Source organism: Zonotrichia leucophrys, chromosome 3, assembly GCF_028769735.1.
Source record: "Zonotrichia leucophrys gambelii isolate GWCS_2022_RI chromosome 3, RI_Zleu_2.0, whole genome shotgun sequence".
Classification (NCBI taxonomy): domain Eukaryota; kingdom Metazoa; phylum Chordata; class Aves; order Passeriformes; family Passerellidae; genus Zonotrichia; species Zonotrichia leucophrys.
This window is the reverse complement of record NC_088172.1, coordinates 92,647,333-92,664,788: the sequence shown is the minus strand read 5'-3', so window position 1 is coordinate 92,664,788 and position 17,456 is coordinate 92,647,333. Positions and strand designations below refer to the sequence as shown.

Genomic DNA, 17,456 nt, shown 5'->3' with positions numbered 1-17,456 from the left:
GGCGCGGGGGAGGCGGGGGAGCAGGCCAGGGGGCAGGCGCGTGCGGCGGCGCGTGCGCGCGGGCGGCGGAGCCGTCGGGATGTCGCGTTACGGCCGCTATGGAGGCGGTGAGAGCTCCCGGGGGCCGCGGGCGGCGGGCGGCTGCGCGGGCGGGAAGGCGAGACGTGTCTGAGAGAGAGGCGATTGCCGTGGGGAGCTTAACGACTGGCGGGCGCCGGTGGGGAGGGGAGGAAGGCGATGCTGCCGCCGCCGCCGTTGTCGCCGCCGCCATTTTGCGTCAGCGGCCGTGGGGCAGGACGCGCGGCGGGGCGCGCGGCGCTCGCGGTGAAGGCGGGAAGCGGCCGCGCGGACAAGATGGCGGCGGCCGGGGGAGGGCGGGGCGGGGGCTGAGCCCGAGCCCGCTCCCGGCCCCGCGCTGAGCCCCGGCCCGCTTGTCCCCGCAGAGACCAAGGTGTACGTGGGCAACCTGGGCACGGGCGCCGGCAAAGGCGAGCTGGAGAGAGCCTTCAGCTATTACGGACCGTTGAGAACCGTGTGGATCGCCAGGAACCCGCCGGGGTTCGCCTTCGTGGAGTTCGAAGACCCCCGGGATGCTGAAGATGCTGTCCGTGGACTGGACGGGAAGTACGTGTCCATTCCGCCTGTTTGCCGAGGCTACTGAGAGAGAAGCGGGGTTTATCTCGCTGGTCCCTGTGTTTCTGTAGTTCTGTCACGGACCGAAAGGTTTAACCCAGACCCTTCGTGGACTCGTTGCAGGGTGATCTGCGGCTCCAGGGTGAGAGTGGAAGTATCCACAGGGATGCCGCGCCGCTCCCGCTACGACCGGCCCCCCGCCCGGCGCCCCTTCGACCCCAACGACAGATGCTACGAGTGTGGTGAGAAAGGCCACTATGCCTATGACTGTCACCGCTATAGCCGGCGAAGGAGGAGCAGGTACGTGTGCGGGCCCGGGGCGGCCGCGTTGCTTCGCCAGCTCGCTTTTGTGTAGTTCTTGTTAGCAAAGAACACAATGTTACACCAGTTTTCTTTAAACTTTAACGCTAGAATAAATGTATAGGTGTATATTACAATTTGTTGCTATTTCTATCAAATGTTACTATTTTAATAATCAACCTGGTCAAAACCTTTCAGGTTTCTTCGTTTGAGTCAGTCGCCTTGATTCAGAATGTCACGAGCCTTAAGATTTCATGCTGAGGCGCCTTGCAAATCCGACACTTAAGATCCTCCTAGACCTTGAGGTGATCAGCATAAGAGGCCAGATCCCCTCGAGCCATCTACACGTAGCTTCACCTTATTCTTTAAGGGCAGAAAATTTGAGACGGTGACCGCCGTAACAGTAAATTTGGCTTTCAATTGGGGCCCCCCTCCGGTTTAGAAAGAGGAACACCAGATTGACCACATTCCCACCTAGAAAAATCTTCTTGCGTCAATCAAGCCTCACCCTGGCTCATTGGGCTGTCAGTTTGATCGTCGTTAGATTGAAGAGAACACCTACCTAGATGCAGCGCTCGCCTATAGATACTTCTAGATCGTCTAGATCTGCTAGACCTTGGGCCAAAGAGGGTCGACCTGCAAACTTGCAAGGTTTATTTTAAATACGCATTACAGTGTTTTCTATTCTAATGTAATTCTGCAATGTAATTCAGCTTTTAACATTTTCCTAGGTAGTAAAAATGCTCAAGACAAGTAGGCCCAGACATTTTTCCAACTGACAGATGCTAGTTCTTTAGTTGTCTGAAAAAAGTTTTGACTTCAGCAGGGCCTCACAGGTGTGGGTTGCTGCAGCTGTCTGCTGATACCTGTTTTTTCTAACCTAAACCCAGGTCCCGCTCTAGATCCCGCTCGAGGTCCCGAGGGAGAAGGTATTCCCGGTCACGCAGCCGCAGCCGTGGTAGGAGGTGTGTTTGAGTTTGTCTTTTACTCCTGTTGCCTTCTTTTGCCTAGAAAAAGCTGCACATGTACAACTCTTGCAATTTCTTTCTTTGCAGGTCCAGGTCAGCTTCCTATCGCAGGTCCAGGTCCGTGTCTCCTCGTAGGTCTAGGTCTGTGTCTCCCCGCCGGTCCCGGTCGGGTTCCTTGAAGAGATCAAGGTAATTAGTGCTAATTTTCACTGTATGGTTTATTTTTGTTGGTGTTTTCTTATTTTAATTAGATTCCAAAAAGTATTGGATAGCAGGTTTCCAAAGATGCTGACCTCTAGAAGTCAGCATGCTTTTAAAAGTTTCTGATAATCCTAGTTAAATTCACAGGAGTGCTAATGAGTTTTGAGACCTTACTTTGAGACAGTGGCATCTCCCATGATTAAATTTCTTTGGCTAAAATGTCTAATGGTCATGTAGGTCTTAATTTCACATGTGCGTACTAATTTATATAGTGCTGTAGTTGTCATCACTTCTTCTTAACTTTATTTATTTTTAATTTATCTCAATTTTTAATTTCAGGTCTAGATCAAGATCCAGATCTAGATCCAGATCTGTTACATGGCCCCGAAGCAGGTATGTGACTATGGGTAGTTGGCAAAAGTTGCTTAGAAGTCTCATTAGGCTCTCTAACAACTGTTAAATTTTTTTCCAGGAAAAGATGTGTTTTCCCTTCACTAACCTAGAGGTCTGTAGTTTTAAAAAGCAGTGCAGAAGATTGTTCTCCCTCTTCTTATTCTTTTGCACACCACTAGGTCACCATAGTCATCAGAAATACTGGTTTGATCAGGTTGCATTAACAGCTAACAAATGTAGAATTAATATCAAAAGTTTCTTTTTCTTTGTGTAGCACACACAGGATTGGGGTTCTTCCCATTATTTTTCTGAGAAGGCAGGATGCCCCTTTAGTAGTGTGTTAATGTTTTGTTGTCTGCAGCCAGGCAAGTCTGGAAGGGCTTGCTGATGTAGTATTACAGCTGCAATTCCAGCTCTGTTGAATATCAGTGTCAATCTGCAGGAGCTGATTTTGAAATAAACACTTGTCAGAATTATTTTGCACCAATAAACATGTCACAGGAGTAACAGTCAGGTTCTAAAGGAACACAGGATGTTATTTGTTCCCTTAAACTTTGCTTGATAGTAAGAGCAGCCTGTGCTTCATGGAGCCTTGTCCTGGCAGCAGGGCTGACTGGGTGTCCTCGGCAAGAACAAGAGTAAATGGAAGTTCTGCTCTGGATATGGAGTTGCTTATTGCCCAGCCTATCCCTGTGCCTGCTGTGCTGGTTTTAATGGCTGCTCTTGGGAACAAGGAACAATCAACCATAAAGAAACACAGGAAAAGAGAGGATGGCTTCAGTTACAGGGAGCAGGTGGAAAAACCCACAGCTGAAGGTGGCATTTTCTGAGGATGGACAGCAAGCAATGATGGGAGTTTTAAGGGAAAGGAGAGAGGAAGACCAGATCATCATGGCTTAGTTAAGAGCAGAAACTCACATAGGTAGTCCAGAATCTGCTAAAGAGAGAAGAAGGTTGCCCAAGGCAGTAGAGCAGTGCCTTTCTCTGGCTGGGTACACCTGTGGCTAAACCATGTTGAATCTTAGTACTATTCTTCCAACATGACTTATCATGGCTCACCACTGTTCACTGTCAGTGATGAGCCAGAAACAGCCACAGTCTGCAGACTCTCTAAGAGGAAAACATCTTGATTTTACCACCATTATTTTCTCCTTTTGGTACCATGCTGGATTTCTGCAGGGTTAAGGATACTTGTAGTGACACTTCTGGACTCTTGTGTGACACTTTGCATTGTAAGTAGGGATTAAGTGACTGAGGCATAGGGAGTTACAGATGTACAACCAGCCAGAAGTGGTAGAAAAATTGTGCTTATGTAATTGAAAGATTATTTCTTTACAGAAGAGCCCAGGGAATGCATTGCACCCAGAGACAGGCTCTGGGTTCACGAGGGAGACTGACTGAATGAGTACATGGCATTTGCTGGTTTGACAGTGCCACAACACGTATCTAGAAATTGTTGTGGAAAGCCTTGGATGTGGAATGTAGAACAATTCTTGGGGGACCTCAAAATTTCAGTGAGGCTTTCTGGCAGTATTAATGTTCCTGTGATGCAGCAGCCTCAAAGGTGTCCACATTTTCCACATTTTTTTCATAAGGATTAAGTTCAAACATTAAAAAAAATACTTTAAATAAGTGGCTATATAAGATGAACTTCACAGAGAAGATACTTCTAGGAATGAGCTGTCTGCAACTGCAATGGTAGATGTTGCTCAAGTCTAATAAAACCTGCAAGTTATTAGCTCTGAAAATACTGGTCAGGATTTGGGTTGTTCCTGTGTTCCTGCCACCTGCATCAGCAAACACTGGTCATCAGCTAGGGAGCAAACCAAAGTACAGAGCAACATGCGCAGCATCCATGTAAAAAGACTTCTTTGGAAACTTAGCAGGCAAAACCCTGGAAATTTGCAGGATTCTGTGTACTCAGCATGACAGTGCTCATCCACTGGGTGTGAATCCTGCTGTCCCAAACCTGGGAACCTGCATGTTCTGTTTCCCTGCTGAGCTGTGCTTTTTCTTGCAGGTCTAGGTCTCATGGCAGATCGAAGTCTGGCTCGCCAGCTAAGAGGTGAGCACACACACAGAGCCTGCAGTAGCATCTCAAATTTAGGTTTGCATGATTAACAGAGCCTGGTCCTTTAGAAAAATATCCCCCTAACGTGGGTCCCAGCTAATCTCTTTGTGATATGACAGAAATTACAGCACTTCCTCTGCAGCTCTTTGCAGTGTGTTCCTTACCTGTCTCTGGGTTTTCATTAACTCTTGGTAGTTTCCAACACAGTACTAATTTGTTGTGCCTTTGTGCTCAGTCCTGTTGCATTTTTCTATCCATAAGATGAAGATCTTGAGCTCTGTTAATGCTTTTCATAAAACAGCAGTCTGGTGATGTTGCTTTTCTCAAAGCCTCACCTTAGTACCACCCCTTGTTTTTCTGTTTGTCTGCTGAAGAAACTTAAATGGAGATGCTTAAATGCATCTCCCTGCTAAATAAATGGAGAATCCCTGTCAGAGTAAAAGTTGATCTGAAAGCTATCATTGGAAGGACCTGGCTAGATTCCTGTTATTTACTTTCTGATAGGTTGGGGGGTTTTTTAACATAAAAGTTGATTTGACATTGAAGCTGCATTGGTGCTGTTGTGTTTTGGCAGCCGGTCCAAGTCCCGGTCAGCGTCTCCAAAGAGAAGGTATGTTGGTCTCCTACCAATAGCACAGACTCCATAGAGCATTTTAGTGTCTGCCCTCATCTCTGCTGAGGAGTTTGCTGCTTGTAGGAAAGTACTGGAAAGGTATTTTGCTGAGATCTCTTTCACAGCAACAATGTTGTGATTGTGGCTTTCTATATGGTAATATGTACATGTAGTGATAAATGCTCAGGGTTATGTAGCAGTGTCTTGTTGCCTGCTCCCCTGTTCCTTTTGTTTCACTGACAGTTTTATTGCACAGAGACCGATGAGCTTAAAGCATTGAATAGATGTAGGAAATCAGCTTTCAGTCTCATTAAAAGCTACATTGACATTGGGGAAGGTAGAGTGGAGTGACCTGGCACAGCAGTCAGGAGTGGAAGATCCGGCCTGTTATGTTCACTAGATTATATTTTTCTTTCACATAAGTCAGTAAATAGTTTTCTCTCTCTGTTTATATGCACAGAGTAATGTGTAGAATATGTGGAGTGACAGAATCAGCAGCATTTTCCCCTAATTAGAATTCTTTAATAGTTCATTTTTACAACTTAAGTGTCAAACAATCACAAGGGCATGAAAAAGTGTTCCTAAATGCTGAGTGATCACCATGATAGGTTTTGACAAGCTGCTGTATCAGAACAATGAAGAAGTATCTTGCCCCTTTGGAGGTCACTGTAAGTAATGCCCTTAGGATGGCCTTACAGAGATCTCATTTTAAAAATAACAGTAAAGAAAAAAAGTGTTATCTCCAGATCATCAGCCTGTTAATTTTTGTCAGTAGTGATTGGTTATTTTATTTAAGAAGTGCTTCAAGGGAGCCAGAGTCTGGGTATACTCCTGTTGTTTTTTTGCTTCCTGTATTTGTGATTCCCAAGCATTTCTACTGAAATGTTAATTATGGATTGTTTTCCTTTCAGCCGTTCACCATCAGGAAGCCCTCAACGAAGTGCAAGTCCTGAAAGAATGGATTAAAGTTATGAAGTTAATCTTTTAGGAAGAAAGTTATTTTGCTTACATTATTATAAGGGGTTTTGTGGTGTCTTTGTAAATGTAAGAATGTAGATAGAAGAGTATATCAACTAAAATTTGGCATGATCTGGGTCTTCTGAGTTAGTCACACCAATAGACTAGCACAGGTCTCTTTTTATTGTATGAATTAACTTCCTGTGATATGAAAATGTGGGACTTTTTTATTGGCACATTGAAATAAAATGTGTATTTTTAACTAAAACTTCTCTGTAGTAACCCTGCTGCTTCTGTTAACATTTGGGTAATTTTAGCTGTGTGCCATGTAACGTGGATGAAAAATGTCTCAAATGGGAATCACTAATCCCAGCTGGTGTCTTCTCAAGGTAGTCACTTTTCACACCTACTGTTGAATGGTCTTTGGTGAAAGGATCAGTTCCTGTTCTCCTTGAAATGGAATTTAAATACCATCTCTGTCTGCAGATGGATAAAAATTTGCATATGCCCTTTTCATTCCTTGATGTTTACTGGGCATTCATTTTTCTGCAAAGCTCATTCTCTGGTGTTAGACTGTTGATACCAGATGCCTCAAAAATCTAAGGATAAACCTTCCTCCAAAACACATCTTCTAAACAAATAACATCTGCAGAAACCTTTAAAGGTAATAGAAATGATTAATAACTTGACAATTGCTACTTTCACATGTTGCATATTTTAGTTCTTTGGGCTATTGATGTAAAGAAAACGCTTTAAAATACCTCAAGGCATGTTTTTCTTTTTTGAGGGAAGATCCTTAAAATTAAAGATTATCAGCTGCCTTCAGGAGTTCTAACCTGCTTCACAGAAACTGGTATGGTTGTCAAGCAGCCCTTATCCTGGAGATGGCTTTGTTGAGTGATCCCAATTTCTTACAGCAAATACAGAACCTGCAGGAGTCATTGTTTGTGTATAGGGGTGTCAAATTGTCCTCATTCTGTATGAAGGAATTGCATGACAAAGCACTTCAACACAGATCACAGCAAGGGACTGGCAACAATGTTGGACTGTGAACAAAAAGCTGGTAGGCAGAGGGGTGAAAAGCATCTTTTCTTCTTGCTGGGATTGGCTATCTAGCAGAAATAAAGGCCAGTTTCAGCAGCAAGTAAGCACTGAAATGGAAAGCCAGACCTGTTAGGGCTTCCAATGAACTCTACCAGCAGTTTGCTTCCACTGTGTAAACCACAGCAAAACAGCTTAAATAAAGTTACAAGATGATTTTGTTACACGTGGGGTAACACATGGTTTTCAAGAAACAGATTTCCTGTTAATGACTGCAGGGAGCTTTTCTGGGGGATGAGTCAACAGTCCAGATCCTGAAGGTGCTGTTCTGCTGCAGCATCCTCTGGCCTTCATTCCTGGTCCTCACTGTGCCTGGATCCTCTCTGGGGCTCACCATGGCCATTGATGTTCCAGGTGGATTCTGGCCATACTCACCAAATCCCACTGTGGCAGAGCTGACACAAATGTTGCCCTGCAGTGATTTAGCCCAAATGCCTGAAGCCTGTGATACATGTTTGGAATATTTTACTGCTTGTGCATTGTGTACCTGCTGAGAGGCACACGTACGCCACTGCTCTGGAATTTCATCACCTTTTCTTTTCTGTACTCTCAAGGCAAACCTGCTCCACAATAAACCTGCAGACTGACACAACAGCTCTACTGGTACCTGTTTTTCAGTACCCAGAGATACTGGAAGGCCGAGCAGAAGAGCCTGGGGTCTCTCTGGGGGGGCTGGGATTCCTCTAAAGCCACACGTGAGAGCCTGAGCAAGGAGCGGGGCTGTGCTGGTGCAGGCAGCCACTCTGAAGGACAGCCAGCACTGAGTAAGGTGCAGAGGGGGAGCTGTGACAAAGATGGCATCTGTGCAGCTGTGCTGTCCAAGACTGAGCTCTAGCCTGAGTTTGGTAGGATTTCACCACAAATTCCATGCGGTGTTTGTGAGCAGTTGGAAAAGATGCCCTGACACAGGGGTGTCGTGGGACTGGTGCTGCTGTGACCCTGTGCCTCTGGGCAGGATGTGCACACCCCACACAGGCTGGCTGGGGTGGGGACAAGGGAAGTGTACCTGAGGTCTCCAGTGTGCTGGGCAAACCCCACTCTCAGGGAAAATGGGCTTCCCCTGGTTTCCAACCTGGTGTTCCCTGTTGGTGGCTTTGTTCTGCAAGGGATACCAGCCCTCACAATGTGACCTGTGCACGCAGGGAAGTAGTGGGGCCCTCTTTCGGTGGCAGGGTGGCAGAACTGATTGTGACAGCGCTGCCACATTCGCAAGCCCCATGGCCAGGCACTTCCCCCGGGGGCAAGGGCATTCCTGCCTCTCTGCAGCTGAGGAGGCCTGGTGAAGTGCTGCAAGCCCTGGGTGCAGCGGCATGGCAGGAGAAGGTGGCACACAGTGCCTAATGCAAGGACTGTGCCTGTTTCCCTGGGGAGTGGGCTATCAGCTCCCTAACAAGACAGTCCTGTCATCCCCTGGCTTGTGCCAATTTTTCTGAACCCTCAGAAACATGGAGGTTTTCATCACATAGTTCCCTGATTAAAGATTTTGGAGATTTCATGTGAAAACACAGTGTTAGGATGATGGGTTTTCTCCTGCAGTTGTATATTCAGGACTAAATGGGTGTGGCCACTTCAGCAACCAAAACAGAGCGTAGGAGTTTAACCAGAGCATCCAGGGCAGCCAGCTGGGATAATCCACTGTCCTCCTCAAAGCTATCCTGCATGAGCACTGCACACCACTTGGAGAGAGCACTTTGATGGCAGGAGAACAAACAACCACAACTGCATCAGCCTTCCCACATGCTCCACATGAATGTTACTAGATATTCCCCTGCTGTGGTTGGAGCTGTGATGTCATGCCCCTAAAGGTGTTTTCAGTGCATTTTTATTGCAAAACAAAACCCAATGCCCAGGGTGAGAGGCTGGACAGAGTGTGAGACTTTTGCACAGACCAGACAGCAGCAGAGGTGGTGACAGGAGCTAAAGCCAGCAGAAACCATGTGTGAAAACCAGAGAGGAGGATAAAGGCTCCCATATCAGATGCATTCACCCAGGGTAGTTGGAAAGCCCTGTTTGGCACCTGGCAGGATTTCTGGCTCAGCTGCTGGAGACACTTACCCCTCTTAGCACTGGGAGTCAGCAGCCCTTCTCCTCAAGCAGTGTTGAACACGAGCCACGTGGTGTGGTTGTATTCCTCACCCGGATGGAGCAGGGCATTGGGGAAGTGAGGCTGGGGAGAAGCAGCAGCACATCAGTGACTGTGAACACATTCCATGGGACCAGCAAGTATGGCTGCATCCCTTTGTTCCTCCCAAGGCATATTCCCACAGCTCCCCCAGCCATTTCCAGCAGTAGTGTGTAACCACCCACCATTGCCAGTGGGCTGTGGGTGAGTCCCACCGCTGGTTGAATCCAGGCCGTGAGGAATGACTCAGATATGAAGGATGTGGCAAGGCCCCAGTGGGGCCCTCTGCTCATGACCCCACACCTTTGGGAAGCTGGGCTGCACAGGGCAGGTCCCTGCTTCACTGACTGACCCCTGTCTAAAGCCACTGTGACCTGTGCCTGCCTCACTGCTGGTGCCTGCAGTGCTCCCTTGACGAGCAGACTCTGTTCCTACATTTAGGGCCCCAGAGACACAGAGGGTGCTGGGGCTATCTATGTCCCCTGCCACAGGACCCAGGTAACCCATGGGAGGGGAGTGGACAGCTCACCTTGTTAACAGCATCAGGCCAGTTCTGGGTTTCCAGGCAGAAAGCCGAGTGCTTGGGGTATGTGGCACCACCTTTGCCCTTCAAGGAGCCATCCAGGAAGTTCCCAGTGTAAAACTGGATGCCAGGCTGGGTGGTGTGAACCTCCATGGTCCTGCCGGTGGGCGGGTGGAAAACCCTGCGGAGATGCCAGTGGAGGATGACACAGGAGTGGCTGAATGGGCACCCCCTGCTCCAGGGGTGGGGATCCTGCCAAGGTCCCAGCCTACCTGGCCACAAGGCGTCGATCCTGCCCCTGGTGCAGGCAGAAGTTGTGGTCAAAGCCACCCAGGTGAAACTTCTGCAAGTGCTTGCCCAGCTCCACAGGCTGCCGGAGATCAAATCCAGTGCCCTGCACGGCGGCCACCTCCCCTAAACAAGGGGAACAGCAGGCTCAGCCACTCAGCCACATGCCAGCAAAGCCTATTTGTCCCCCAGCATAGCTGGCAGCTCCTGGACACTGCTGCACTTAGCAGGGACAAAGCATAGCCAAGGAGCAAGAAAATGCATGAAACCTTGTATATGTACAAACCCAGCATTTTCTCCCTTGTCCTTGTTAAGACTGCTGTGGGCATACAGTGTCCTGTGATAAAGCAGCACAAACAACCCCAGGACATACTAAGCACACTGCAAAACAGTCACTCCAACCCAAAGGTGAGGGGTTTTGCATGGAGGGCAGAATAAACACCTTGAAAAAAAATTAAACTGTTCCAATTCAGGCACTTACATAAAATACAGCAGGTATTGCACACAAGGGGTCTATCTTTAATAATTGAAAATCTCATTTCACCCCAAGACTAAGACTACCCACAGAAGAAGGAACTGCAAAAGGCAGGGGTAGCAAGCTAGCCACAACTAAGATGTGAAACAGCTCCACGGTGAAAGCAGCAGGGAGAAGTGAGGCACAGGACTGGGTATGGCCTTAAGCTCTTCCGCTATTTGTCCACAAGCATGGCACACCAAGCTGAGCAGAACCACCTGGACCAAAGAATCCACTCCTCCAGGTGCCACAGGGAGCTTGTCTCCTGGATGGACCCACAAAACAGCCTCACATCCCACGTGCCTCTGGCCCCATTTGCAGCTGCTCCTGCCTGCTCCCTAGGGTGGGTGTTGGACCTGCTTGCCAGCACCTGGCTCTGCCCACCCTGCCCATGTGCAGTGGCACTGCACCCAAACTGAGGGCCCAGCTGTGCCTGGGGTCCCCTGGCTGCTGGTGTGTCCCCCTTGCCAGGCAGAGCTGCTCCCCACACCCACCAACATTGCTCAGAAAGATCACTTCTTCCACCTGGTGCCACAAGTGCTGCACCACCTACCAGTAGGGATCTGGGTGTCATCCACAGGCAGGTAGGAATCTGCTTCAATGGAGATCTCGTGGTCATAGACATCCCGGGAGCCCTGCAGGAGGATGGGAAATGCTGGGATTCCTGTTCAAGCAGCCCTAAGCACAGCTGTGAAGTGACAGCCCACAGAGGTGCCCCAGCTGATCTGGTAGTGCCTGGAGCACCTCCTGGCCCTCATTCCATCTTGATCTTGGGCACAGGACAAAGGTACTAGCCCGGACAAAAACCTTCATGGGCCCTAGGAGCTGTAAATCCCACAGGGATGAGGCCATCAATCTGTACTTGTACCTCACTGAGGGCTACCACCCTGCAGACTGACTAGCCAGAACATGCTGGGTACTGAGCACACAGCAGCAGGGAGAAGGGGAAGGAAGCAAGCAAGGGGAAATGCAACCCATCCTCCTGTCTCATCTGTATCGCTGCAGGGGTGTGCTCCTCCTCCTCTTCCACAGCCTCAGCAATGCTGGCAGGGAACCTGCTGGGCTGGAAGGGGAGCAGGCTCAAAGCTGAGCCTTCAGGTCACTATCAAATCTGAGCAGCAATTTCGTGCTCAAAGGTCTCCTGTTGCCCTGGAACATGCCTGGGTTGCACAGTGCAAGTGTTGGTATTACTGCACCCCTGGGAGCACCAGCACCAACAACTGCACAGCCATTCTCAGGGCAGCAGCCTGGGCATGGCTCCTGCTCAGAGGGGCTGAATTGTCTCTCACAAACACTTTTAAGGGCTTTTATCTCACACCCAAGTGTGACTGCACTGTATTATCCTATGGCTCTGCCCAGCAACACTCAATTTGTCAGATCCTTTTCCTCCAAACCCAGTTATAAACTGAGAGATTAAAACACAGCTGCAATTCACTGTCCATGTGGTTGACATGACCCTGTACAGGTGGGAGCCCTCTGCATCCTACTGCTGCAACCTTGCTAGTCTGCAATCCTGGCTATCTCACACCCCCTCTCTGTGATGTTTCTTCTGCCCATTTTGACCTGGGTATTTTGATGCTGACACTCCAGGCCCTCATTTCAACCTGCATCACCCTCTCAGAAATGCCAACAGAACACAACTAAGAAATGGCAGGCCACCACTAGGGCATGCCAGCTCTACACCTCCTCCTTAGTCTTCCCAAGGGACGAGGAGAGAGCAAAATTCCCCAGTTACACACAAAAGGAGAACATGCTCAGCTGGATGTCTCTGTTCAAGAAGCCCTGAGACAACGTGTCCTCAGCAGAGATCCACGTGATTCAGTCCTGTTCTTGCATGCAGCCCATGATGCACAGAGAGAACTTTCATTGTTGTGTCCCCAAAACCATGATGTGTCCCCAGACCAGCACGATGGTGCCAGTGACCATCCCACAGGTGCCCAGGCTGTCTTCCCCTGCACAGTGTGTCTCCATGGGGCCCACCTCCCCACACTTACCTGCCCTGCCAGGTTGAAGTAGGAGTGGTTTGTCAGGCTGATGGGGGTTGTCTTGCTGGTCTGGGCCTGGTAGTTGATGGCCAGCTCCTTGCCATTAAGGGTGTAGGTGACCCAGACTTTGAGGTCACCAGGGTAGCCTTCCTCGCCGTCGGGGCTGAGCCGGAAGAAGCGGACGCCATTCGGGAGCACCTCGGCGCTCCAGAGCACCTGCACGGAGCATGGCCTTGGTGGGACAGGAATGGGAGCACAGTGCCCTTCCCTCCTGCCCCAGGCTGCCCTTGGTGGGACAGGAATGGGAGCACAGTGCCCTTCCCTCCTGCCCCAGGCTGGGCTAGAAACAGGGACACAAGACACACAGGGGATGTTGCACTGAAACAAAGGCTTTTTCAATCACCTTTCCAAAGAAAACACAAGCACTTGGTAGCCAGGACCACCAGCAGGGAACAAGCTTTCCACTGAGCAGCCAAACAAAGGAGGCAATTTGGCAGTCTGAGGGGGTCTGTTCCAGCCTGTGTTATGCCATGCCTGAGAGTCCACATGTTTGATTTTTGCCCTGCAGCTGGACTTATCCCCCTTTCCATGGATTTTCTCATGTGCAACACCACTTCAACAAGCTGCCACCCAGCACTGGCACTAGGACAGTGTAAGCACACACGGGGCTCCTGTCCAGGGGCTGGGGTTGGGTTAAACAGTACCAGATATGCTGTCAGACACATCCAGAGAGCTGGGACCTCTCTGGTTCTTGTCCCTGCCAGCGGCCAGCACCAGTGCTCAGCTTGGAGCCAAACATGCTGGAAGGGAAGCAAGCCAGCACACTGTACACAGCCTGTTTGGCCCTGGCCTGGGCCTCATGCTGGGAGGATGGATGTGCAACAAGAGGCTCTCTGAAGCTTCACATTTGCCTGAGGAACAGTTACTGTCTAATCAAAGGGGACAGATTTAGGAACAGGGGCCAGCTCAACGCTGTTGAGTTGATCCCTCTCGTGCCCTACACAGAGATCACCAACATGGGACATGGTCAAAAGCCAGCATTTTCACCAAACACAGAACCTGGAGGTGACAAATACACCTGGCTGCAGAGTAGGCCCTCCTACACAGCGTGCAGTTTGACTGCAGCTCCCATGGCTACAGTAAGGATGCTGCGGGTTTTAAGTACAAATTTCTATTTAAGTCCTTTGAAAAAAAAAGCTATTAAAGTCCAGGAAATGTACAGGTTATCACTATTTTTTTTCAAAGATAAGAGAGTTATTTTCAAAGATCCCCCAGCAGTGTGGTCACACACTGCAGCCCTGTAAGAGCAGCTGCAAGATGCTCTCATCAGACCACACGCTGACCGCAGCACTGATGTCTACAAAATCAGAAAAAGCTCAGAAGATGACCAAGATAATCACAGCCAAATGCCAGTATGTGGTCTTTGTTGGGGTTGACCAGTTAGGGCTCACTGTCTCTGAACAGTGACTGTTTCCTGGCTGGAGAGGGTCTTGGGCAGGCGTCCAAGTGTGCCCTGTGGGCCAGAGGACACAAAGCTCCAGCTGGGAGATGTCACTACCTTGTCCCCAGCAACCTGGTGAGACTTCAGCAAGCAAGCAAGGTGAAGAAGCAGAAGAAGAGACCACATCCCCTGCCTGCAGAAGACAGCCTGGAAGCCCTGGGTGTGAGGAAATGCATGCTTTCAGCTGCAGATCACAGGTGGCAGGGCGCATAAAGAAACTTTAAACCAACCAAACTGTCTTCTGCCAAGCTATCCCCAGTACTCCCTTTTTTCTAAGGCTGCTGAGGAGCATTTCATCCCAACCTGATGCCAGTTCACACTGTGATTTTTTTCAGGGACCCTGGCTTTTTTCTCATCAGCCTGGATTCCTTCCACAAAAAAAAAAATCCCATTAACCCCATGAAAGCTGTTGCACCAGCACATTCGTGTGCTCTTTGGGGGAAATGGTGGATGAGCTACTTGCTGGTTACAAACGCATTTGATCCAACAAAACCCAAGGCTTCAGGAAAGCAGAGACTTCTGAGCCTGCTCTGTAATGGAGCAGGGTTATCAGCAAGGCTTTCAAGAGAAGAGATCCTCCACTGCTCTTACCATCTGTACACAAATACCTGACTTGAGCAGCAGCTCTTGGGAGGACAGAGAAAAAGCTGAGTGCCCTGGGGCCCAGGAAAGGTTGTTTCATCTCAGGAGGTCATAGGGGAGGGCTGGGAAGGAGAGACAGTGATCCTGGATCCTGGGGCAGTTTGCAGGCCTGAGTTAATCCCCCTCTGCTGTGAGTCAGAGTGAGAGCCTGGGGGACCTGTTGCAGGATGAAAGCAGCACCAAAGAGGGCAATGCACCCTGCTCTCACCTTACTTGGGAGTGCAGTCACAGGCAAGCAACAATGATAAGTTTCTGCAGACTCATGTCCTTCTGATTCTGGGAGGAGCTATGGGCAGGTAACAGCCGAGAAACTGCAGGTGGAAATGAGTCTGCATGGACCGACCCTGTCCCCCAGGAAACTTTCTTTGGGCACTTGCACAACTCCATGATGCACTCCAGGTGGTGCAGCTGGTGCCTGGGGAGCCTCCATTGCTCCTGAGGGTAGGTGCTCACTGCTACCTCCCAGCCTAGGCTGTGCAGAAGCAGCACCTTGCTCAGAACAACCCTGTCAGAACTCAGGGGCTCATGAGGCTCAGGGTTGCAGTCACAGAGGAAGAACAGCAACCCTCTACTCAGCACCCAAGGATGACATAAGTGAGTCCTGCAAACTCAGGCAAAGACAAGCCAACCCACCAGCTTGCAGGATCTGTCTCATTTCCCTCTGTTTCTGCACTCACAGCACTTTCTGAGCTGATTAACTCAATAACCAGCAGAAAATGCTACAGGGTTCAGGGGTGCAGACATCACACATCTTGCCACAGCCCCACAGGTTGTATGCTGACAGGACACTGGGATTTTCACCTTGTCAAACCCCTTGGCTCCTCCGTGCAGGCTGTTGGGCCCGTTGTTGATGAACAGCTGATACTGCTTCCCGTCCACGCTGAACTTCCCGTTTGCAATCCTGTTGGCAACACGGCCCACGACAGTACCGAAGTACGGGTGCTTCACCGTGTAACCTGGCCAGAGAAACAGCACACGGTTAAACAGAACCATTGGGATGGGCAGTCTCCAGGACCTTATGGACTTATGGACTCAGAGTGTCTCTTTCTGCTTCTCTCCAGCACTAAATAAGTGAATGCTGTCCCAGCGTTTCACAGGACACACAGCTCATTAGTCGTGAGCATCTTTGATTAACGCAGCCTGATGGGATCTTGTATTCTTTGCAGATTTGAAGAAAAGGCCTCTGTCACTGCCTGTTAAGGAATGACTCAGAGCTGCCCCAACAGAGAGGAACACTGACACCAGTGTCCCTGTCCCACATCCACCACAGAGCCCAGGAGAGGCAGCAGAAACTGTATCTCTTCAGCCCGTGATTGGAGGGGGGGGGCGCCTTACAAGCAGGTCAGGCAGTGTGGCAATAAACCAGTAAGTGCTGGTTAAACTGCCTGATTGTGGGTTTTAAATTTTTTTTTCAAAGAAACTCATTAAGACCCACCTTCTAAAGTGTCAAATCCTAGGACAATATCTGAAAACTGCCCATCCTTGTCTTTTGTCTCCAGCCTGGTGATAATGCACCCAAAAGACAGGATCTCCACTCTCACGCTGTCCGACTGTAGGACGAACTTCTCCACCTCTCCGCCTCCCTCCTCCGCGGGCATCCGCCCGAACGCCTCTTTCCGCACCGTCGTCATCGCTCCCTAAAAGCCGGCCACCGGCACCTCCGGCGGGAGCCGCAACCCTGCCCGGGAAGGACGCTCAGGACGAAGAAGCAATGGCGGCGGGAGAGGAGCACTCCCAGCTCCAAAGGGCAGCCAGAACAACCCTTGTTCGCTTCCCGTGCGGGGCGGAGCCGCGCCGTGTCCGGCGGAGCGGAGCGGAGGGGAGCGCGGAACAGTTGTGGCCGTTCAACGTCGGTCACCGCGCGGCAGCGGCCAGCGGGACGGGGCCGGGGGCAGCGGGAAGGATGGTGGGGTCAGCGGGAAGGATGCCGAGGGGCAGCGGGAAGGATGCCGAGGGGCAGAGGGAAAGATGCCGAGGGAGGGAGGAGGCTGCGGGCGCTGCCAGGCCGGGCAGCCCAGCCGCCACCTCGCAAATTCGGGGGCCGGAGCATCTCCGCCCGCAGCTTCTCTCGCCCACTTGCATCACACCGGCACGGCTTTCACGGCCAGTGCAAAGCATGGCCCGATAAAATGCTGTTTCCTCCCCTTGTGCCCTCCCTTAGCCCCTCCACAAGAGGCACAAGGCAGCGCCTGCTGATGCTGCTGGAAATCAGGCTCAGGGTATTTGCTGGCAGGGGTGCTGTTATTATCAAAGCTGTGGCTCTGACCCAGACTCCATTAAAAATCATCATCTGAAATACCAACTTCTGCCTGTCTTTGCAGGTATTTTCAGTCTGCAAGGGAAAACCCACGCAACATTTAAGTGATGTATGTGCACATCTTTGGTCTCTCTAGTGCAAGGCACAAGAGCATCTCACTACAATTTGGTATGGTTGTGTTTCAATGAGGGCCCATTTTCAAATTTTGTTCAAAGAACCAATAACTCCCACCAAAAAAACTCAATTGGTCAACCAGAGTTTGCTAAATATTAATTTCCAACACAGCCATCATCTTTTGACAAGACCAACTACAAATTCCAAGCGAATACAGAATCCAAACCTCCCACGCGGGGCTGGGCAGAGATGGTTTGGAAATCTGCATTTCTT

At 49.9% G+C, this 17,456-nt stretch overlaps 2 protein-coding genes across 3 annotated transcripts; one reads left to right on the top strand and one right to left on the bottom strand.

The window, feature by feature from the left end:
- The first annotated feature begins 2 nt into the window (after nucleotides 1-2).
- Nucleotides 3-7,840, top strand: LOC135445990 (serine/arginine-rich splicing factor 7). Its single transcript, XM_064709309.1, has 9 exons — nucleotides 3-107; nucleotides 444-624; nucleotides 757-933; nucleotides 1,824-1,898; nucleotides 1,989-2,090; nucleotides 2,442-2,495; nucleotides 4,516-4,560; nucleotides 5,141-5,176; nucleotides 6,091-7,840. Exons 1-9 carry the CDS (start codon nucleotides 80-82, stop codon nucleotides 6,143-6,145), a joined length of 753 nt encoding a protein of 250 aa, XP_064565379.1. The 5' UTR covers nucleotides 3-79; the 3' UTR covers nucleotides 6,146-7,840.
- GALM (galactose mutarotase) lies at nucleotides 1,895-16,923 on the bottom strand. Of its 2 annotated transcripts, none has more exons than XM_064709308.1 (8): nucleotides 16,248-16,862; nucleotides 15,614-15,768; nucleotides 12,679-12,885; nucleotides 11,238-11,319; nucleotides 10,155-10,296; nucleotides 9,889-10,063; nucleotides 9,293-9,404; nucleotides 1,895-2,075 (listed from the first exon to the last, which is right to left on the bottom strand). In XM_064709308.1, exons 1-7 carry the CDS (start codon nucleotides 16,441-16,443, stop codon nucleotides 9,327-9,329), a joined length of 1,035 nt encoding a protein of 344 aa, XP_064565378.1. In that variant the 5' UTR covers nucleotides 16,444-16,862; the 3' UTR covers nucleotides 1,895-2,075; nucleotides 9,293-9,326. The 2 variants fall into 2 exon arrangements, with proteins under 2 accessions (XP_064565378.1, XP_064565377.1); XM_064709307.1 differs by lacking the exon at nucleotides 1,895-2,075 and adding an exon at nucleotides 5,942-6,128 and having other exon boundaries at nucleotides 16,248-16,923.
- Between the last annotated feature and the right edge of the window lie 533 nt (nucleotides 16,924-17,456).